Source organism: Aspergillus novofumigatus (genome assembly GCF_002847465.1).
Source record: "Aspergillus novofumigatus IBT 16806 chromosome Unknown P174scaffold_1, whole genome shotgun sequence".
Lineage (NCBI taxonomy): Eukaryota > Fungi > Ascomycota > Eurotiomycetes > Eurotiales > Aspergillaceae > Aspergillus > Aspergillus novofumigatus.
The window spans coordinates 1,861,015-1,882,033 of NW_020194274.1; the positions used below are offsets into that span (position 1 = coordinate 1,861,015).

The following is a 21,019-nucleotide window of genomic DNA, read 5'->3' on the forward strand; positions in this document are numbered from 1 at the left end:
GTGAAGCCGGTCGCACCTCTACCTAAACCCGCAACATAATTTTCGGGCGCAGGCTGGTTCAGGAAATCCTTCCGACCTGAGGCCATCTCGACCGAAGCTCAACGATAAAGTAGCTAAGAGATGAAAACAAACAGAAGGGCAACGTGAATTGTGATTTGAAGACGTAGAGCTTCGGGTGGCGATGCCTGCAACAAAGTATCTCCGATCCGCTTATCTTATCAGAATCTCCGCATTTTGAGGCATTCACTACCAAGATCAGCATCATAGCACAGGCATACAAGCAACAAGGAGGGATAGAATGAGACATAGAAATAAATTGAGATATTATTATAAGGAATTTGAATCATGACACCTAAGTCACGCTCAGAAGTTATGTACTAGGTTCCGAGTGGATGTCTTCAATGTAATCCTCAGCATTGGAGAGTGAGCCCTTAGTATGCTTCGTCCCGTCTGTTTCGAATGCGTGTGGAACTATTTACAAAGCAGAAGCGGTTTCTACTATCGAACTGTCCACATCCGCATCAGAACCGGGCTCTGTGCCTTTAATTGTGCTCTAGGTCTTTCTGTGGAGCCCTTTTGCTATTTCAGCAAGTTCAACCCAATGTCTAGATGCAACCTAGTCGAATGGCATACTAAACTCCATCGCAGGCCAATTCGGAGACGCGCCTGGCTCTTAAGAAGACAATTCTCTGGGCTAAATCGGGGTCCCGTAAAAGGTCACATCGCTGAGCAAATGTCGTCCAAGATGATGCATGGACATAAGTGATGCTACTAGCACGAAGAGAAAGGCTCTCCGGAGAATTAAGCCAAGGATCAGCCGGCAATAGGATGCGGCATTTATCAAAGACGCGCAGCGTGAGGCAAGGCTCAAATTGTGAGATCGTTATAGTAAGCGCGAAAAATCATTAGATATTTCCAGATAGTTGACCGGTGCTCTCATAGAAACGCTCCACCAAATGAGCTTTGTCGAAGGTGAGCTATGTTGGATAGGGTTGTTAATGCTTTGAGACGACGGCAAGCAGCGAGACGACCATATGCGGCCCTGCAGATGGACCTGGGAATAAGACAGCCAAGTGGGTGAGTCTCGCCTGGGATGCGAACACCGGAAGAGACTTGCCCGCTGCAGGCGAGCCCCGATCTCGGCGAGGATGAGGGGCAAACCCTGTTTCCAGCGACGCAGATGCCTATTCGAGGCATGGTTGACGGCGAAATGGAATAATATATGCTGTCAATGCAGGCCGTTCTCAGGTGATCGGTCGCCAGCAGGGCGTAGATGTGCACGGGAGTCCTGGAACAAACTCTGCCAGATAAAGGCTTCACTGAGTAGGAGTTCAATGTCCTTTTCAGTCCAGTCCCTTGTCGGAAGTGCCTGTAAGAACATCATGATTTCCTGCGCACAATTAGATCCCAATGGAATTCTAGATGTGAGTGATATCAGAACCTACCTGAAAGTCCATTTTGATCAACTGGTCTGACCACTTGACGAGAAACGCTGCGCAAACATATACGTGGAAGCGCGAGAAGCCCTGCTCCTCAGCCTGACAATGAGTTAATATGATTCCGATGCTATGAGCGCCGCTCGGACTATCGAAGCATACCATGTAGGTGTCCCACATCCGTATGGTGTTCTGGACACTCATCTCCCGCATCAGCAAGCAGTTCATCCATCGGAAACTGAATTGCATGAATTCGACTCCTTCGTTCTCAAGATGTTTGGCGAGCGTAGAATCGATACGCATTGTCAGGTCGCGCAAAGCTCTCACTTGCCTGTGAATCCCCGGTTGAGCACATATATAATTATCCTGAATTCCATCGAGAAGTTTCGTGAGGCACCAGAATGAATCCGCTTCCACAGCATCGAGCACACTCCGCGGCAATTGGCCTGGATCCATGTCTTCTTCCACATTGAGATCCGTCATGTACATGCCGAGAAAGACCTGCCAAAATGGAGTGACAAGGTCGTTGATTCCTTGTACGTAACCGCTGGCAGGATGTCGGATGGCCCAGACATAGAGGATTCGCTCCAAGGAGCGTTGTGTAGCTTCATAGCCGTAGAGTTGAATATGAGGGCTGGTGCGAGGAACGTCAATGCTAATTTGATGCCATATCGCTTCATCCAGGCCTCTGCCGCGACCTGTGGAGGAAGCAGGTGGATTGCCGGAAGCCGGGCTAGTGCTGCGTTCGAAAGCCTGTCGGACTCCGTCGAGATATTCCTTGCGCTTTCTCTCTAGTGTAGAGACTCGCCGTTCACTGTTCGTCGGAAGATAGCCGAGCAGGATTTGCCAAGTCATGGCGCGAACTTCCGCAGGGATGCCAGACCATGCCAGATTTCTCAACTCTGATAAGGAAACGGTGCTAGTCTGAAGTAGACGTTTGAATTTGTTGATTCTTGAGATTCTGCTCGAGTATATTTCCATCTCCTTTGGCGACCCATTCTTCGGCGGTGGTGCATGATCAATAAGATTTAAAGCGTTCGCGGGATCTCAAGCAGAGACAATCAGCATCTGATCGGAAGTTGCTTCTAGGGGGGCTAAGTACCTCTCAGGATGTCTTTGTATTGAGGCCGTAGGATTTTACCTTCACTCTTTCTCGTCGTTGGATACATAGACACTCCGCGCTCCTCGGCGATATCCGAACTGTTTGCACGTTGTCTACTGTTCGCCAAGTTGACCCCAAGGTTGAATTGTTGGCACGCACAGCGCTACCCAAATCAGATGTTTTGAGCTGAGATTCCATGGCATTTTTGGTCTGTTTTTTCCGCATACTCGCAATGCTGGGAAGACCAAATTCGTCCTCATCGTCGTCGTAAACGATATCCTCCTCATCACCCTCGTCAGTATTGTCACTCGCCCCATCTGCCGAGTCGGGGTGCCATAAGTCGACTCCTTGATTCACAAGGCCAGAGTATGAGGTACGGGGAGACGTGACCCATGTCCCTGATCGATGAGAAGATGGGGAGACATGCTGCGATTGGGTAGATGATAACTTTGGAGGTGTACGGGGTCGCGGTTGCTGCTGTGGTATGCCTCTTCAAAGATCGCTCCTGGTCAGTTCATAGGCCGAGGACAGACCAGATTAGAGATGACAAACTTTAAGATATTCGCGTGAGAGTATGAAGCGCCAACAATTGTGGTCGGGGTAGCTGAAGGTCCTTGAGGTTGAGGCACTGATCTGCCTTTCCAGAATGGAGAGCCGGCCCGTCTTCGAGGAAGGTCAGCAATTGCGCAAGAACTACAGGAAACAAGTGAAAGAGCACTTATTAATGCTCAAACGCGACGGAGGCAACCTCTGTTAAGAAATGACTCTGGGGACGTACTCGGAACGATCTGCATGAGGCAAACGAGGAGCTATATCAGCCACTGAATTCGGAATTATGAGACATGGAGAACTATTGAGGTACGAACCAACCTGGACCATCTCCTGTTTAGAATCAGTTCTCGATCAACCTCGGCGACAATAACGACTGTGCTGAGAGACATTGCATACCTGCTGCTGACCCTTCCTAGCAGCCATCGTCATGAACTGTCTGGGAAGAAGAATTGGTTCGATGAATGGGGATCCAAAATGTCATCGGAAGCAGTTTGTACGGCGTCGGGAGAAAGTGCGGGGGAAAGGGAACAGTTGATGCCGCAATGCTCTGGGTTGCTGGAAGAGTCGACTTTATTGACCGAATTCAATGGCAATTGTGGGCGCAGACTGGTTTGATGACGACTATGATTATTCACAGAAAAAAGTCCATTATGGTATTATTAGAGAAGAGAGATAGTATATATTGGTCTCCGACAGTTGTGAGAGGGAGAGAGTTTCGTACGGGATACTACTACCACTAATGCTGACGGGAGCTTTAGCGGTCGCTTGTCTCTTGTCTCCTACCACCTCTCTTGACCACTTCCTCTCTTCCCTCCTTCATCATCACTCTCAACCAACTCAACCCTCTCCAATATCTTCCCTTCCACTTCGCTATCGACTGACTTACCCTTCTTCCTTATTTTTCTTTTCGTTCCCTTCTCATTCATCATCGAACGTAACGGCTATTCGTTGCACTTTATCTAGTCCCAACTCAAGTTCATTTGACTTACGTCCCAGTCAAATCAGCTTCACTAACAAAATCTTTGCTTCCATACTCACGCAAACTGTTTTCTATTTTCTCAAACAGACAGCTTGTTATCTTTTCTCTTTGCGAGGCTTTCTTCTCATTTTGTAATTCAATATGGCTGAGCCAGGGGATGTAGAGGAAGATCTCTTTGCTGATCTGTAAGACTCTTGTTCGCACCTGATTTTCGAGGCGTTTTCTGACTCCTTTCTTCCTAGGTATGACGCGGATGAGAACACGAACCAGACGTCTTCAGCTCCCAAGATTTCCGACTTCGCAGTGTCTCCCGCACCTGCCCAAGCAACGACTTCCCCTGCGACACAAACTGCAGAGAATTTCAAGTCGGAGCCAGAAGACGCTCATACCGCGGATTCCTACGCGTATTCGTATGAAGGACATCAAAGAAATGGCTCGGGCATGTATGATACAAATCATACCACCAATGTTACTGCCGCTCCCACGACCGAACAAGAGCCTCAGGGCACCGGAATCAAGGAAGATGGGTAAGTAATTCTCTGTATTTCACTTTGTACAAGCTTGGATTTTCCCCATTTATTTCCCCCTCTATTGTTCTACACCATTGCGTCGAAGACCAGACGTATCGTCTACTGGAGCAAGTGAGTGAGCACAGTGAGCACATTCAGGGCTCGCAGTTGCCCTCGTACGTGTATAGCCGTTCTGGTGCATTCGCTCTCATATCGACTCGCGTCGCACTAGGCTGTCACGCACTGGTGCTGCGCAAGATACTTTTCCATTCAATGGGTTGGATTAGGCGATCCTGTGGGGTAGGAGACGCTTATCGAACTGTGTCGGCGTGGTGAGAGAGACGAACGATGACAATTTTCTGAACTTTATCGGATTAGCCTCCTACTTGGCGGTTCTCATCTGTCGGAAGGGGACGAAGCACCAGTCGTCTCTGGGCAGAGACAAAGATATCATTCGGTTGCGTCAGATTTAGCTATAAAGGGCGGTCTGATGAGTGCATGGTTATCTCCGAGACCAGGCTCGAGGGAGATATGTATGGTCGAGTCAACATCGACATGAAGTTTACAGAGAGAAAGATATCACACAGACTACGAGACCTTGTTGCGAGCGACTACTAGTACAGACGCTATCAGATAGCTTCTTGTCGATATATCTTGATAGAGCAGAGCAAGGAATAGAAGCCTTGGCTGTCTGGTGGATCACTATCGAACAGTTTTACTACCTAGCTTCGACCCTATTAGACAGACAGTCGGAGGGTCAATGGTCAGACAGAAAAAAGAAGAGATTCAGTTGTCTATATTCCGCCTCTCGCGCTTCAATCCGTGGTCCTTCTATCACCATCACGACTCTCATGCCGCTCGGCCTTGGAGCATATTCCTTTTGCTCTACTCCCGCTGGATTATCCGTAAACCAGTGGATGTCGACGACTAGAGATGCCTCCTTTTCACCCTGAGCAGTTCTGTCCAACGGCAGTCACAGTCAATGTATGCGTGTCATGAACGATTCCCGAGCTGGCTGTGAGACAAGCCTGTGCACTTGTTCGCGTTACCGGACCACACCAGTACAATGCGACCCGCTTGCTGTTGCAACTCATTTTCGAATCCCTGCATATATTCAATCACATAGCTACTGGTGCTCAAGGGAGCGCTACGGTATCTGCGTTAGAATATCAAGGATAGCAGCTCTGTGCACTGCGTTTGCAGACAATAACAATGCCAGTCGGCCTACCATCAAACAAGTCCTTGATCACGATTGTTCTGGGATCTTGTCCTGCTTGGTTTCACTGGGTCTTCGTTTCTTGCGCTCATTTGTTCATTTGAATTCATCAGCTTTGACAGTGCTTTGTTTCTGGTTAGATGGATGCATTTACTGATGATCTGGTTGATTAGGAAGATGTTCATCGGTGGTTTGAACTGGGAGACAACAGACCGTACGTGGAGTCTTAATATTATTGCCGCTTACTCAAGTCTCTAACGGCAATCTGACATAATGAATAGAGTCTCTGAAGGACTACTTCTCCCAGTTTGGTGAGGTCCAAGAGTGTACTGTCATGCGGGACAGCGCTACTGGTCGCTCTAGGGGCTTTGGCTTCTTGACCTTCAAGGATCCAAAGACAGTCAACACAGTGATGGTCAAAGAGCACTACCTGGACGGGAAAATTGTAAGACGCATATTCTGTCTATTCTGCCGCATGCACCAAAAGTGATCAAAACGGATCGACCGTATGCTAACGCGCTGGCAGATTGACCCTAAGCGTGCAATCCCCCGTGACGAACAGGAGAAGACCAGTAAGATTTTCGTTGGTGGTGTGAGCCAAGAGGCAACGGAGCAGGAGTTCAAGGAGTTCTTTACGCAATTCGGCCGTGTTATTGATGCTACCCTGATGATTGACAAAGACACCGGACGTCCTCGCGGGTTCGGCTTTGTGACGTTCGACAGTGAAGCTGCTGTCGAGGCCGCTCTGTCCCGTCCCTTGGCCATTTGTGGGAAGCCGATCGAAGTCAAGAAGGCTCAGCCAAGAGGCAATTTACGCGACGAGGAGGATCGCAGGAACCGGCGCGGCAGAGATTTCCGCGATGGAGGTCATGGTGGCGTCGATGGGTCTCAGCAGCAACAGGGAATGCAAGGGCAGGCGGGTATGCCTGCAGGCTTGACACCACAGATGATGGCACAGTATTGGCAACGTATGCAGCAATATTTCGCCTTGATGCAGCAGCAGATGGCGGTTGCCGCCGCTCAGGGGCAAGGAATGGGAGCCATGGGAATGGGAGCAATGAACCCGGCCATGATGCAGCAGATGCAACAGATGCAGAAAATGCAGCAGATGCAGATGGCCAACAATCAGCAGCAGCAACCGCAGCAGCAGGGCAGCTTGAGCCCTCCCTCGCAAAGCCCAACCCCGCAGATGCAGAACATGATGAACCCTGCAATGATGCAACAGATGCAAAACCAGGTTCAAGGTAACAACATGGGAGCTATGCAGGGCCAGATGGGCAACAACGCTGGCAACATGAACATGGGCGCAAACTACCCAGGCGCTCGGGGCGGGCCGGGCTATAATGCTCAAGAGCAGCTCGCTTTCGAGCAGCAGAAATACGAGCAGCAGCAGCAACAACGTCGAGTCATGGAGTCCCGGGCATTCTCGCCATATCAACAGGGCGGTCCGACATCGTGGGAGGGCATGTACGACGAGGTCCCCCAGCCCAATGTTCCCACTGGTCCTCAAGGCATGAACCGAGCAGGCAGCATTGGACGCGGTACGTATTCCTTTGCTCTCTTTACAAGCATTATACCCATCAACAAACGCGTGTATTCGTTACATGTAGCTAACTTGAAGCTTCAGGAACAACACCACAGCCGACTCCGAGCGCCGCCCCTGCCAACGCCCCAACGGGCCCTAAAAATGCTGGAAAGCCCGGTGCGAACTATCGTGGCGGAGGTCGCGGAGGCCATCGGGGTTTCCATCCTTACTCTCGTGGATAGGGTTGGAGCTCGGGGTCATTGTCGATTCTTACTTGCCCTCTCGCCTTCCTTTCTGTTTCATCTCTCTGATATCTGGCTTCCATTCTCAGTGGCCCTTCTTTTTCCGTTTGTTTCGTATTTTCCTGTCTTCGCCTTAAAAACAGGTTCGATCCGATCTAGGATATTTGCTCGGTTTCTCCTCCAATCTGCGTACCGCAGAGTGGAAATCTGTTTTGATTTCGTGCTCTTCATCTCTCCCGGCGGAGATCACGAGTCTTCTGGTCGATTCAGTGACAGTCTTTCCCGCGCAATCCCAGTCATCGTCTGCTTTTCTACCTCATAGCAAACAAGGGTGATTGCAAAAGGGACAAAACGAGAGGACGGTGTTTCTGCATGTTATTTAGAGGCATTACAGTCAGTGTTTATGATTGGTCTCCGTTTCTACTTCAGATGTATTCTAAAAGGCCATTGAGCCCAAACTGCGCTATATGCTTTTTTACGCTGGTCTCGCCGTATCTCGATAACTGCAATGTGACAAGACTCTGGAACATACAATAAATAGGGTTGATATATACATAAAGGCACATACCAGGGGATGTGTTTTCTATTTGAGACATACAACTTTTGATCTTCCAGATCGCTGCCTCTAGACAAAAAGTATAGCCAAGAATAAATCACAAGAAACAAGAATGATAATTTAAGGCAATACTGCGGGCTGGCTATAATGAGACAATTTATTGGCACAGGCGAAGGATAGGTATGGATAGGAAGCAAGAAATGGTAGAAGATGGTTGTAACATAGTTACCTTCCATATGCTCCAGATGCGCTAAGATTCATGCCGAAGAAGCAAGGAGAAGGGCAGAAAGAAGTTCTGGAAGAATGTGCTGTCTATGCTCCAACAGAAGGCTTTGAAGCGAAGTCAAAGTAACATGAGGTAATATGAACAAATATTCAAACAATGTGGTATCATAAATCCGATCAGATTTGGAAATCTAGTAAGCAAAGCCATAACCCGGGGTAGTGGCATGGTGTCGCTCGGGGGAGCCACGGCTGTCCCTGCTTCGATGACTTTCACGGCTCAAGCTTCGGCCATGTTGATCATCCAGATGGTAGGCAGGCTCTACCAGACGATCTGTGCTCCCCATCCGGCCGTGTTGTGGCTGCGGAACTTGCTGATCCCTATAGGGTTCGTAAGGGCCGGTGAAATTGAACTTGCTCATCTCTGCATAGTCTTTCCGAGGCGGGTTGTCCATGAGAAGGGATTCTCGAGCGTCCAGAGGAGTAAGATCGTCCATATCACGGTTGAGTTTTTCTAAACGACACGTCAGTTATCCGACGAGAGGAAACGAATTGCGTACAATTCACTTACCAGCTTCTCTTTGCCGCCTAGCATGAGGGTTCTCACGGACACATAGGATGATGGCATTGACGGCAATGAGAATCGCCAGAATGCCGGTAAGGCCAGACTGCACTGCGATGAGGACGATACCGGTTACGGTCTTGGTCGTCTGCGAAAGGCCAAGCTCCTCAACAAATACCAGGACACAAACAACCGACAAGACACGAACGACTTGAATCGTTATGTTGATCCACTGGGAGGACTTGGCAACATATGGGCGATTCCACAGCAGGAGACCCAGCATAAGAGCTTCGACTATCAGCTGACCTGCAGACTGAACAAGACCATGACCATTCGCCCCGGCAATGACACAGCCTTTAGCGAACATGTAGACAATGGCGGGGATGAAAAGCCACCAGTAGTCTTTTTTGTAACTGTCGTAAAAGAGGCTGTACTTGCGCCAGGTCTCTCTGTCCTCGTACAGTGCCGACGTATCACCTTCGGTCTTTTTGTATTTTCGAGCCAGATGCATAATACGGAGTCCGAAAAACAATAGCACACCGGTGAAGACGGCAAGCGTGACGGCTGCAAGCACCTTTGCAGCCCACGAGTCCCCGGTAGTCAGTTGATAGATGCAATACAGCACCCACATGCCATACAAGATGAGGATCAAGTTGGTAATTGTTCTAGCCAGAAGACCCCAATAATCTTTGCGGAAGCCTTTGAGCTTGTCCGGGAACGACCCGTAGAGAGCCCATAGTTCGAGGATGACTTTTAGAAGCAGGATACCCACAGCGATGGCGGCGACGACGATGGCAAAAATCAACAGGACTGTCATGAATGTGTTCGCCTGGGGAATGGTGAGTTGCTCCGCGTAGGCCTCGATGCCAGAAACGGCCTTGTGGAAGGCACTCTCATCGCCGTCAGTCGAATTGCCCGACGTAGTGTCGCTACTGAAAGAACCTGAGAGATCCCTGGTTGCCAGATCGACAGCGCCCACTATCAGATTCAGTCCGCGCTTGACTTTCGAGGTTGTATTCGCCGAGGCACCGTCCGAGTACGTCAAAGTAGCATTGCGAAGGAACTCATAGCTATTTTGGGTGAGATTGCCACCGGTAGCTGCTCTGAAGTTGTCGATAGCCGTTTGCATGTCGCCCCACGGAATCAAGCCGGTACTGAAGGCGAAGTTCTTGGTGAAGCTGCGATAGATGGGCGGATAGCTGACACTGAGCATGCCATTGGTAGCCATGCTATGAAACCAACCCATCACGTCGCCGAAACTGGGACTAGACGAACTCGCTCCCGGGTGGCCAGCCGTGCCCAGGGCAGACAGTCCGCTCAAAGCCAGTGCAGCGCCTGCCACGCCTGCCGCGGCATAGGTGACACCGTGGACTTGCATGGTCTTGCCGTTGGACAGCCCAGACTGAATACAAGCAACCTCCGTCCCATCGTCCTTGGACTTCAGTTCAATTTTGGCGAGACCGTCCAGATCGGGGATCTGGAAGGCAATTGAAGGGATCTGGCTGGCGTACTCTTCCGGGATCTGCTGCGTTCCCTGGGCCTTAAATGTGCCTGCGGGGACTGTACATATATTAGTGGATACTGATAAACGGCCTCCGCAGAAGGATGATACGTACCAGGACAGAGTTGCGCGACGTAATTCTCGGAGCTGCAAGGGTCGAAATCCTTCGAATAGACTTGGTTGCCATATGCAGTCACTGACAATGATGCAGTAACATTTTGTACTTTCTTGCTTGTCCCGTCAATGTTGAAAACGACCTCTCTCGTGGAGCGAGTGTAGGTTACTGATAGCTCCCTGACTTCAACGTCGGAGCTGGTTAAACAAGTCGATACCTCGTTAGTACTGATTGTGTCTGTTGCGAGAGTCCGAGCGACCAAGAAGCTCGATGCGAGCAGGGGAAAGGAGAGGATCCGCATCTTCGAGATTTGATAGTCCTGAGTCCCCAGTCGTTCAATGCTAAAAGAACATCAACGTGAGGTGGGTTCAATGCTTCGATACCGATTATCTTTTGCAACCAAAACGATCGATGGGTATTAGTCCGATCCGCGCGGGACTGGAGATAAAAGAGCAAGGACGTATAGCTCTGCTAATGCCGAAATGATTGAGCTGCAACTGCGCTAGTTGGTCGAATCAGGGCGTCAAAACAGGGTCAACCTGTCTCGAATGGTTTATCTCAAAACACACAAGTGCTCTGCTAAATGGTGCCGGCAATGAATGTCACTGACGAATGCAGAAAGAGAGGTCACCAAGGAGCGACATGTAAGTTGGTGATTCCTTTAGAAGATCAGAAAGTCCCCATGCCCCCTTACAAGCAGTGAGTTCTCCCGCACTCTACGCTTGGATTCACTCTTTCTCTCTTTGTTCCTCAAGGCCAGTTGGGAAAAACAAAGAGAGAAAAGTGGACTCCGTAAAGTCGAGAATGCGAGACGAAAGACTAGGGAGAGAAGGACAAGTCAATGGGCAATAGGAGACGACAATACTCAGGAGACACGGACGAAAGAAAGAATATTCAAAAGCGAGAGTGTATTTGTGTGGGTGTCGGGTATGAGTGGGAGAGTGCTGATTATTGATTGTTGCTGAGCAATAACAAGACTACTGCTTAAAGGTTGGCATGCAGAACGAATGTCAAACAAGAACGGCAAATAAAGAAAGAGTGAAGTGTCCAAGACAGGAGAATGTAGAAAAATAACAGACAGAGATTAGCAAAGCTTCGAGATGGGGCTAGACAGCTTCATGGACCATGCAGAGAGAGAAAAGGTTGGACTTGGGAACGGGATGGACAGAGTAGTACGGAGTACTCCGTTCAGGCCTATGGGTTATTCCAGAACAATACTAGCTAGTACTCTCGTAGGTAGTCTAATTATATTATTACCTCTTAGAGAGTATTCTCTGCCAAAAACTATCTACCCATACGACCCATAAGAACCAGATCGTTCCACCCCCATTGATTGACAGACAGAATAAAATACGTAGTATTTCTCTCCATTGGGCGTCTAAGGTACAGCTATGTATCAGTGTGGCCAGTTAGAATGTATACGGAGTAAGTGTCACCATATCTGCTATCTATTGGCTTGGGTGGGATTTATTTTTGCAGTGGGAGGACGCAGATATGGGCCTGTAAGATACCAGGAAGGTCATCGGCTGGTTCGAGGCTCTGACAACTCTGCCCCTGAGTGTTTCAGTGTGCGTTGTAAAGCTAATGTTCATTGGTTTAACGTCTTCTTTGATGTGGGTCGCTATTCCTGAATGACGCCACTTGGAGCTATTCTTCTTAGTCTAGACTCTAGCCTAGGCAGGTACAGAGTTGGATATTTACAGATACTGAGTGCATGGCATTCCAGGCGTCTGACTGCTATTTTAATCCCAAGTTCAGTACGGAGTAAGGTGCTACGGAATAATCAATAATGGTACCCTGGACCAAGGGACGGGATTCCCCTCTGGTAAGGTTAAATAGGTAACCATGGATTGTTGTCATCAGGTACTTATGTAACTTATCTGCTGTCAATGGATGGACGATATAATGGTCCTACTAGGCTTATAACCCTTTGCTTAAAAGTCAGGTACCGTTTGGTATCCAAGGCAAGCATCACTACCTTATTCTGTAGTACTGATAGTTGCAAAAATAGTCGTCTACTCCGTAACCGATTTACTAGGCTAAACCGCTCCACTCCAAGTCCGCCACGCAACAAGCGACTAGTGTCATACCTAGACCATAGGGCGCCAGTAGCGCCGCAGCTATGCAAATTGCCTCCCCGCTCTATCTAGATACTCCGTACAGACTGCAGTACTACCTACTTTAGGACTTGCTACTTACCCGTGGCATGTACTTGTGTGGTGCATAGAATGTGTGCACGTCTGTTGCCTTTCTATTCTCAACACCTTTTTTATTCAGGGTTGGCACAATGAGGATCACTCTTTACCAGACGAAAATTCAATGTGTCACTTTCCCCTCTAGAAACCCCAATAATCCCAGAATTTCACCAAAGCAGTACTCAATTCTTGGGACTCCAATCCAAATCAGGTAAGAATCTGCATGACCTATATGAAGTCGAGCAGCTGAAATCGAAGTTCTTCTACCTTGAATTTATGGTCTGGTGGTTGCGACCTGCGAAGCAGGCGGGAGATGCTATATATATATGACTCTACTAAGTATCTACTAAGTATGAGATAGATATGCCCCTATGTAAGACCTCCCCAAGGTCCATGGGTCATTGAGATTGCGGCAGAGAAATGGAGTACCTCATTTTTTAATAAGAGTGGACACTTACGGGATCTTTCAAGTCCTTTCATCTTTTATCCTGTAACTATCCATTGGCAAATCGAACATTGGCATAACTCACATTCCTTTTAAGTTAGTCCTTCGCCTCCTTTGACAATTGACAATACCAGGTGTGCCTTCTACCTGCTCTTATGTCTTCCCAGCCCCATAGATAGCTTCTCTTATAGAGCGATACGATCTTTCTCCGCCACTGGCCGTGCATAAGTATATGCGAACATTGACGCTTGTCCGCCACATCATTTGCTGGTGGTGGAAAGAACCGATTAAATCCGACGCCCTATAGGGGGCCGAAGTGGGAGAAGGAAACGGAAAAGAAAAGAAAAAGTAGATTATGAAGCACCCCACTTCACTCAATTTGAGACTTGATGTTTGATTGGCGACCCGTCTGAGTGGTCCTGGTGGCTGAAGCACAGGGAATGTTGGGCTGGATCAGAGAAACATGTGAATTGTCGACGGTGTGAAGACTTGGTACTAAGTAGAGAAGTATTGCAAGTGAGCTTCCCATTCCATCAATCACTTATCCACGACTATCGCAGATTTTGCAGGCCGACGAGTGCGACTACCTCATCTCAGCCCATGGAAAAGATGAAAAGCATGTCGCGGAATATGACATTCGGCCGTCTCAGGGCTATGGTAAGCGGTCCACCTTGGGACCACAGATAACACGAGGCACTTCCCATGTAGAGTTTTCGATATTCCCACGCATTGTGATTGCAGAGAATGGGGAGTGTTGCCCTCCTACCAAAGGATAGCAATAACGGAAAATATCACTTTCGACCAGCTGATTTCTCTTGTCTCTCACGCATAGCAGCTCTTGCACTCCGGCTACCGCCCAATTTAGGCCCTCTTGGGACCTCGGGCTTCGCTGCAGTCTTTGTATTCTTCGTTCGTGTCACGCGGCGACGAGACTGAATGGCATCGAGGAACTCCCTTCGAAATTGCTCCGCAACCCTGTCATCAGCCGCCTGATCGTCTAGCAGGGCTTCCTCTTCAGGTTCATCATAAACATCCACTAAAATGAATGAAAACATTAGCCGCGGGCCGCCAACCCACACCAGACTCTGAAGTTCGAGAACGTAAGACATACATTTGCTTTCACGCAGGACCTCTTCCACCAGCCTGTCCCTTTCGATATCCTCGCTGTTTCGCCGTTTCCGATTGCGCCACGGCCTGCCATCCTTCCCTGACGCAGCCGTACTGGAAGTAGAGTCTTCGTGGGCTGGCGATGCATCACGATCATCTCCGACAAGTCTCCTCGTCGCAGCTTCTGTCCGAGCGATGTTCTGTAGTTTTGCTTCTTGCCCAAGGTCAATCTCGTGCAGTTTACCCAGAGATGCTGGCTCGCGCTGCAAAGCCACAGTTGTCGAAAGACCATCGGAGCTTGCCTGGCTAGTTGTAGAAATGTTCAAGTCAGTAGTATTGGCGGGCATTTGCTGTCTGTGTCGTTTAGCCATTTCGGTCTCTATATAAGCCATCCTTATCTTGTTAGTCTCTATCACAGGCAAACGGTAAAATAATATGCGGAATCGTACATATGCTTGTCAACATCGACTGTTTGGCCGGTGTATGCAGTAAACCGATCGCACATAGCTCGTATCTTCTCATTCTCGAGATCTTCAGCTGTTACTGTCGTCACCGCAGCTTGATTGCCTGTTTTATCCGTGCTTTGTCGAGAGGTGTTGGAGAATTCAATGCCACCTTTGCGAGCTCGCTGAAGACGTCGTAAGCGGGCAAGATCTGTCGACGAAACTATATCGTTTGACTGCGAAAGAGGTTGAGATGCGGATGAATCGTTATCATGAATGCTGTTCGCATTTGCGACGTGCGCTTCTTGTGAATCCTCAGGCTCGAACTCCCGGCGTCGCAAAAACTTCCTTCTCTTGACCGGCCGAAACATCGCTTCAGTATTCGGACTGACGTCTGTATCCATGCTGCCCGGATAATAGTGTGTGTGTAACCGAGTATAAAACGGTAATGGCGGAGAGTGGACGATTTAAAAGATGGAAGAACATCAGACTAGCTTAGATTGGCCACCCCGTGATGATGCAGCCAACGAAGCTGTCTGTGGTTGGTCTCCGCTTGTTCGCGCCCGCACGCAGCTTAGGATTTCCGCCGCCGCCGCGCCGCAACAATAAGACCTAACAGTCACATTTTACGTACCTACACAACCTGCCGATCTTGAGCTGGAACTGCCTCACAAGGAAGGCCTGGCAATATCTTTTCGTGGCCTGATCAGTTTCAGCATTGATACTTGTCAGCAAAAGAAGCAGGACGCAGTCCGCCTCGACTTCTAAGCAGGCTGTACCCCTTCGATTACCAAAATGAACCCTTCAATTCCACCATCGACTGCCGAATACGGTGGAGGTATGTTGGACCTTGTCAGCTATATCTAAAGCAATGGATGCTGATTGCGATATGCGTACAAGATGAGATATCGGCCATTGTTCTTGACCCAGGATTTTCAACAACGCGCGCAGGGTTTGCCGGTGAAGATACGCCGAAATCAGTGATCCCAACATACTATGGAAAGTACACCTACGAGGCGCAAGAGAAACTTATCTTTGGCGATGACATCTTTGTCACCCCCCGCCCCGGATTGTCAATTCATAACCCGATGGGGAGGGACGGCGTTGTGGAGGACTGGGACATGGCGGAGAAAGTGTGGGAGTACTCTTTTACGTCGCGCTTGACTGGACCAAAGGCTGGAAATCCTTTTCAGAACGGCCTTAACGATGTCCCCAATGGCGAACTGCCTTCGGAAATGGAAGGTGTGGAAACCGAGGAGAAGCCTCTTGCGGATAGCCCCCTCCTCATGACTGAGTGCGGTTGGAATCCTACGAAAGCGCGCGAGAAGACCGTCGAAATCGCTATGGAGAAGTGGGGGACGCCAGCATTTTACCTGGCCAGAAATGGTGTACTTGCAGCGTATGTCCATCGTTCTATGCACTCATTCCCTTAGCTGATCGTTGTGCTTACGTCGCTACTAGCTTCGCTGCCGGTAAAGCTTCTGCTTTGGTCGTTGACGTTGGCGCCTCGAACATTTCCGTAACTCCGGTCCACGATGGAATGATCCTGAAGCGCGGTGTCCAACACTCTCCCCTGGGGGGCGACTACATTTCGTCGCAACTTCGCGCTCTGTTCAAGACCAACTCACCACAACCGATCACTATCACGCCCCACTACCTCATCGCCTCTAAGACAGCCGTCGATGCTGGACAGCCCGCGCAAGCGAAGTACAAGACATTCCCATCTGACAAGGCACCGGATGCGTCGTACCGCACTCTCATGGAAGAACGAACGTTGTCTGAGTTCAAGGAGTGTGTTGTGCAGGTGTGGCCCGGACCCAACAAACTCTCCGCTACCGGTCCGAACGGCGTCTCCAACGAGGAGGTTGCGAAGAGTAGCCCCGGAAGACCTTTTGAGTTCCCTGATGGCTATAATCAAGTTTTCGGGATCGACCGGTACAGGGTGGTTGAGTCGTTGTTTGACGCCAAAGCGGCCATTCCAGACCCTGAGTCGGTGTTCCCAGCTCCAACGCAGGCGCAGACTGTGCCGGAACTTATCAAAGCTGCGCTGAATGGCGTTGATGTCGATGTCCGCCCCCACCTCCTGGCAAATGTCGTCGTCACAGGCGCATCGAGCTTGCTCTATGGCTTCACCGATCGCTTGAACCAGGAGCTTATGCAGAGTTATCCTGGACCCAGAGTGAGGATATCTGCGTCCGGAAACACGGCGGAGCGGAAGTTTGGTTCGTGGGTTGGAGGCAGCATCCTTGCTAGTCTGGGGACCTTCCATCAAATGTGGATTTCAAAGAAGGAATACGATGAGCATGGCCCCAATATTGTTGAGAAACGCTGCAAGTAACTCAAACGTCGCGCTGTTGAACCTGTAATTCGACCTCTTTTTTTTTTTTTTTTTCTTTTCTTTTTTTTCCCCTGCTCTGCTCGACTTATGTGTATTAGGACACTTTATCCTCGATCCTGGTAAAAGTCCGTTCGGTTTGTTCGGTTCTAGTGGCGTTTTATGTGCTATCAAACTACTATTGAAAGACAGCTTCAGCCTCCTTCTTCCTTCTTTTTCATTACCTCACTACCTGTCTTTTAAATAGTGCTTGGGTTTCTGGAATCTTTGAGCTATGCAACGCTAGGGAAGAACGCATTGCGTTTCAGTCCCTTTTCGCCCCATCATTGTATAAATATCTTTGCGTCTTCGATGTATAGTGTCGTCCAAATCTCAGACCATATATGGATTGACAACTACTTGAGCTGAGGCCTGTCTGTTCCACAAATACTGCCAGTTCGTTGCTGCGATTGATGACGTCTACCGCAAATGTATAAATGGCAAGTCTCGGTTCTGGACCGCCTGCGCAGAGGCAAGGCTAAATCTAATAGACGCGACCCCTTTGACTATTACCAATCCTACAACAGGCTTATCGTGACGGAAGCCACGCTCGCGCTTGCTTTCGGTACGACGGGGCGCTGGAAACGATTCGGTAGTGTAAGCCAGTTAGTGGGCATTCCTGTGCCAGGGGGGCACACCACTACTAGTAGTTGGCAACGGCGACCCCTGCACTGTGAGCTTATCTTTCCTGCTCAAGTTTCAGGAACCTCCATCTCCTTTGTCTTATCTTCTACACCGAGGAGTGGATGTAGTTCAGGACTCCCAGTGCAGTTCATGGCCCTTGATCATTGATTTCGATGATGATCAAGGCCAGCAAAATCCCGAATCTAGTCCGAAGCACGCATCCCAGAACGTGCTGGAGCTCCAATAACAACAAAACATATTGTGGGCATCATCCGGACGAAGATGGAACACGAGGAAATCTCTCAAGAATCTGCAAACATTAGCTTTACATCTGAATCATACTGAACAGCGACGGCTGTGCTCACCTTGGGTGGTGCCGGAAGGGCTGTTATTATTGATTGACCATCTCTGGCCGAATCTTCCCTCGTCTCATCGCCATAGTAATGTTCTTCCTCCGATTCTTGAATCAGGTTTGTATGTACGGAGAGGACATGAATCCTAGGAGCAACGTTCCGTCTTGGCTTTAACGAATATGTGTTCAGTGCTTCGGTTCCTTCCTGCAGCCAGGCCATTTGTTGCTCTAAATCCTTTTCAAAGAAGGTCGTCCGCGAGCCAGGAATATCAGAGGTATCAGCAGCCCTTGCACGGAACACGCTCGATGGACCCTCTTTTTTCTTTTGGGACACCGAGCGGGAAATCTTCTTCTCTCTGTTCGCTGCACTCTCCCAAGCCTCGACTACTCTGTCCGACTTGAAGAAGTGCAACAGCTGATTTTTCATGGTGTCCGGCCTGACCAAGCGCCCGGACTTGGAAGAACGGTTAGGCTGAAGCGGGACTGGTGTCTTCGTCGTGTCCTTGTCATTATCTTTATTATTGTGCTTCAGGCTTTGAGGTTGTTCCAGAAAAGTGCTTGGAGATTTGAGTGATCTGGAAGGGGCTGTGGCGGGTCGGATGCTCGGCGACCCTTCGACATCTCCACTCGCGTTCTGCCTTGTCGCAAGTCCAGCCCTGGAAAATCTTCTACTGAGGCTTCTCTGTATCCTAGGAAGAAAAGTGGTAGAACCCCGATTTTCAGGGGCACCGTGAACGGATTTGGCGCGGCCTCGGCCCTCAGCTTCGGATGAAATCTCCTCGGAATTTTTGGCAGCTCGGAGGTTCGGAACGCTTTTCTGTGACATTCGGTGGCCTTGCGTCTGCCTGGATACGGGGCGCGGATTGACCGCTCCCAAAGTATCTGGGTCAGAAGGTAGTGGCTTCTCTGAGACGGAGGAGCGCGAGGCGCGGATGGATAAAGCTTTTCCAAAGAAACGCTTCTTTGATGATCTGTGGTGGAAAGCTCCTTTGGGATTCTGAAGCAGCGACACCTAGCACGAAAATCAACATTCCGCCCCTACTGAGATTTATGAGGAAAATGCATTGCGGGATACCAACCACATCTTTCCTGCTTGCAACCCCTATGCGCCGTTGCATCTCGGTGATGGCCAAACCGAGCTGTGCAAGAGCTGACTCAAGGGCCATTCCCTTTCTGCTAAGTTTAGACAGCGCCGTGTTCCAGCCTTCCGTATTCGCCAGCATAGCGTTATAGAGAGCGACCAAGTCACCGGGGAGGGGCCTATTTTCTTTCGCAGATTGTCCGATATAACGCCACAAAGCACCGATTGCTTCTCTTCCTTTCTGGATGTCTTTGAGGGAGTCTTTCACTGCCATGGTAAATCGCTCAACTGCATGTTCGATCTGCTCATTGTATTCAATCATAGTGAGTCGAAAGTTGCGATCCTGCAACATTTCATCAAAAACATCCAAATTCTGGAGGGGCAGGCTGAGATACTGGATTCTTGTGCGGACGTCAACCTGGATGATGAAGTAGTCCTCGGTGTTTCTCTCAATGAATCCGTCAAGCTCATCCACATGACGCTGGAGGATCCTCAAAACTTCTAGTTTGGATTTTGCCAATCCTTTGGCCAGCAAATGCACTCCAAATGAAATCTGAGAGATCAACTTCCACAGAGGATGATATCTGTGACCTGTTAGCTTGTTGGTCGACGTTAAGCAGTGCTCTTGATCGGGTTATATAGAACTTCACTTGCCTTTCGCCAGCTCGTTGGCGCCATTTTCTCCCACAGAGTCGTTCATACTCGGCATTTTCGAGCAACTCTTTTCTCCGAGACTGGGCGTCAAGATGGACGATCCGTTGGGTGTCTTTTTCCTGGCTTGCTTCACAGATTGATTCTTCGAACGGGCCCTGCAACTGTGGAATAGGGTGAACAGGCGATCTTCTACATGGCTTCTTGTCGCTCGGTGGTGTAGGATCGTTGTCTTGTTCGGCAGCCGGGGTAGTTGCTTGTAGCTCTCGGTCTTCGGTCGCAGACGCCATCAATACTGAGGCGGAGTCTTTCACAAGTCATCCAAACCGGGATTAACACTGCGGGCGGATTCTGAGAGCCTTGAATATCCTTTCCTTCTTAGTCTTCGGTGATGAAGATACGATGCAAATTGTGCTCCCACTCAACTACGCTAAACAGAACTGGCAGCGTAATGGTTTGCCTTTCGAGGAGTGTTAAGCCAAATAAAGAGCGAGCGGTTCAAATCCATTAGGTATTGACGCGATGCGCGCTGATTCTTTCACCGAATTGAACGATGGTACAGGATCATGCAGGAGAGATCGAAGGGAGTGAATGTGTCTTTTCAACTTGAACCCCATAGAAGAGGACAAGCAGAGCAAGCGAAATGCTCTGTGGAAAGGTCAATTGAATGAACCCGTTGAAGTGAGTAACTATGGGCCTTGGATAGACTATCTAGGTAAGTGGACTGACTGGCTGTGGGAACATTATTATTACGGAGCCACTTCAGGGACAACAAATTTAATTGTGTTGTCAGCCAGGCTAACATACGTAATTTGAGAGCCGGTGGTGGGACAAGGACAAATCAGAAGGATTATTAGAAGGATTGGGGATAATCATACAGGGAGGCTCCGTGCGTAATAATAGTAATATTAATGTTTTAATATACCGACGATCGCGAAGACCAAAGAGTCCAGAACTTTAGAAAGTCAAGTAATAATGATAATTAAAACAATGAGAGAAACCGTGGTTCTGAGCAATAAACAAACGTATCAATCTAAGTATCTATCTATAGAGTACTGAGCTAAGGTCAAAAACCCGGCCCAGATTGCAAAGATAAGGTGGAACCCAAAGTCAAAAGTTTCAGATTCAGCCTATTATTCAGGGATTTGAGGGAGGTAAGTCGTACTCCTTTACGAAGTACTCCGTGGTAGTTCAAGCCTGGAAATAATTATCTGTTGTTATATTAACCCC

General features: G+C 49.1%; 7 protein-coding genes across 7 annotated transcripts; 3 read left to right on the forward strand and 4 right to left on the reverse strand.

Moving 5' to 3' along the window:
* Positions 1-772: 772 nt before the first annotated feature.
* Positions 773-3,075, reverse strand: P174DRAFT_467272 (GTPase-activating protein GYP1). The gene is made up of 4 exons (XM_024830553.1): positions 2,539-3,075; positions 1,599-2,482; positions 1,446-1,538; positions 773-1,390 (listed from the first exon to the last, which is right to left on the reverse strand). The coding sequence occupies exons 1-4, from the start codon at positions 2,603-2,605 to the stop codon at positions 1,229-1,231; spliced, it is 1,206 nt and encodes a 401-aa protein (XP_024687134.1). The 5' UTR covers positions 2,606-3,075; the 3' UTR covers positions 773-1,228.
* Positions 3,076-4,210: 1,135 nt separating this feature from the next.
* On the forward strand, positions 4,211-4,600 carry P174DRAFT_361090 (uncharacterized protein; the record flags this gene model as incomplete). The annotated part of the gene is made up of 2 exons (XM_024821762.1): positions 4,211-4,254; positions 4,312-4,600. The coding sequence occupies 2 exons, from the start codon at positions 4,211-4,213 to the stop codon at positions 4,598-4,600; spliced, it is 333 nt and encodes a 110-aa protein (XP_024687135.1).
* Positions 4,601-5,724: 1,124 nt separating this feature from the next.
* Positions 5,725-7,771, forward strand: P174DRAFT_21076 (RNA-binding protein). The gene is made up of 4 exons (XM_024821343.1): positions 5,725-6,008; positions 6,076-6,239; positions 6,321-7,335; positions 7,422-7,771. The coding sequence occupies exons 1-4, from the start codon at positions 5,939-5,941 to the stop codon at positions 7,559-7,561; spliced, it is 1,389 nt and encodes a 462-aa protein (XP_024687136.1). The 5' UTR covers positions 5,725-5,938; the 3' UTR covers positions 7,562-7,771.
* Positions 7,772-8,443: 672 nt separating this feature from the next.
* P174DRAFT_21063 (transient receptor potential ion channel family protein) lies at positions 8,444-11,217 on the reverse strand. Its single transcript, XM_024821342.1, has 3 exons — positions 10,518-11,217; positions 8,911-10,461; positions 8,444-8,853 (listed from the first exon to the last, which is right to left on the reverse strand). The coding sequence occupies exons 1-3, from the start codon at positions 10,816-10,818 to the stop codon at positions 8,534-8,536; spliced, it is 2,172 nt and encodes a 723-aa protein (XP_024687137.1). The 5' UTR covers positions 10,819-11,217; the 3' UTR covers positions 8,444-8,533.
* A 2,731-nt stretch (positions 11,218-13,948) lies between these two features.
* P174DRAFT_361927 (telomere length and silencing 1 family protein) lies at positions 13,949-15,111 on the reverse strand (the record flags this gene model as incomplete). Its single annotated transcript, XM_024821822.1, has 3 exons — positions 13,949-14,193; positions 14,269-14,657; positions 14,714-15,111. The coding sequence occupies 3 exons, from the start codon at positions 15,109-15,111 to the stop codon at positions 13,949-13,951; spliced, it is 1,032 nt and encodes a 343-aa protein (XP_024687138.1).
* Positions 15,112-15,305: 194 nt separating this feature from the next.
* On the forward strand, positions 15,306-17,113 carry P174DRAFT_399433 (actin family protein). The gene is made up of 3 exons (XM_024823872.1): positions 15,306-15,545; positions 15,608-16,106; positions 16,169-17,113. The coding sequence occupies exons 1-3, from the start codon at positions 15,503-15,505 to the stop codon at positions 17,043-17,045; spliced, it is 1,419 nt and encodes a 472-aa protein (XP_024687139.1). The 5' UTR covers positions 15,306-15,502; the 3' UTR covers positions 17,046-17,113.
* Positions 17,114-17,973: 860 nt separating this feature from the next.
* P174DRAFT_416278 (uncharacterized protein) lies at positions 17,974-20,079 on the reverse strand (the record flags this gene model as incomplete). The annotated part of the gene is made up of 4 exons (XM_024824481.1): positions 17,974-18,015; positions 18,071-19,069; positions 19,137-19,722; positions 19,784-20,079. 4 exons carry the CDS (start codon positions 20,077-20,079, stop codon positions 17,974-17,976), a joined length of 1,923 nt encoding a protein of 640 aa, XP_024687140.1.
* Positions 20,080-21,019: the final 940 nt, after the last annotated feature.

Coding starts and splice junctions, on each gene's coding strand:
- P174DRAFT_467272 (XM_024830553.1), bottom strand. CDS start 2,605: ATGTATCCAACGACGAGAAAGAGTGAAGGTAAAATCCTACGGCCTCAA. Junction 1,539..1,598: donor GGATGTGGGACACCTACATG/GTATGCTTCGAT, acceptor ACTCATTGTCAG/GCTGAGGAGCAGGGCTTCTC. Junction 1,391..1,445: donor TGATCAAAATGGACTTTCAG/GTAGGTTCTGAT, acceptor AATTGTGCGCAG/GAAATCATGATGTTCTTACA.
- P174DRAFT_21076 (XM_024821343.1), top strand. CDS start 5,939: ATGCATTTACTGATGATCTGGTTGATTAGGAAGATGTTCATCGGTGGT. Junction 6,240..6,320: donor ACTACCTGGACGGGAAAATT/GTAAGACGCATA, acceptor ACGCGCTGGCAG/ATTGACCCTAAGCGTGCAAT. Junction 7,336..7,421: donor AGCAGGCAGCATTGGACGCG/GTACGTATTCCT, acceptor TTGAAGCTTCAG/GAACAACACCACAGCCGACT.
- P174DRAFT_21063 (XM_024821342.1), bottom strand. CDS start 10,818: ATGCGGATCCTCTCCTTTCCCCTGCTCGCATCGAGCTTCTTGGTCGCT. Junction 10,462..10,517: donor CGTCGCGCAACTCTGTCCTG/GTACGTATCATC, acceptor ATATATGTACAG/TCCCCGCAGGCACATTTAAG. Junction 8,854..8,910: donor TAGGCGGCAAAGAGAAGCTG/GTAAGTGAATTG, acceptor CGTGTCGTTTAG/AAAAACTCAACCGTGATATG.
- P174DRAFT_399433 (XM_024823872.1), top strand. CDS start 15,503: ATGAACCCTTCAATTCCACCATCGACTGCCGAATACGGTGGAG. Junction 15,546..15,607: donor GACTGCCGAATACGGTGGAG/GTATGTTGGACC, acceptor TATGCGTACAAG/ATGAGATATCGGCCATTGTT. Junction 16,107..16,168: donor AGAAATGGTGTACTTGCAGC/GTATGTCCATCG, acceptor CGTCGCTACTAG/CTTCGCTGCCGGTAAAGCTT.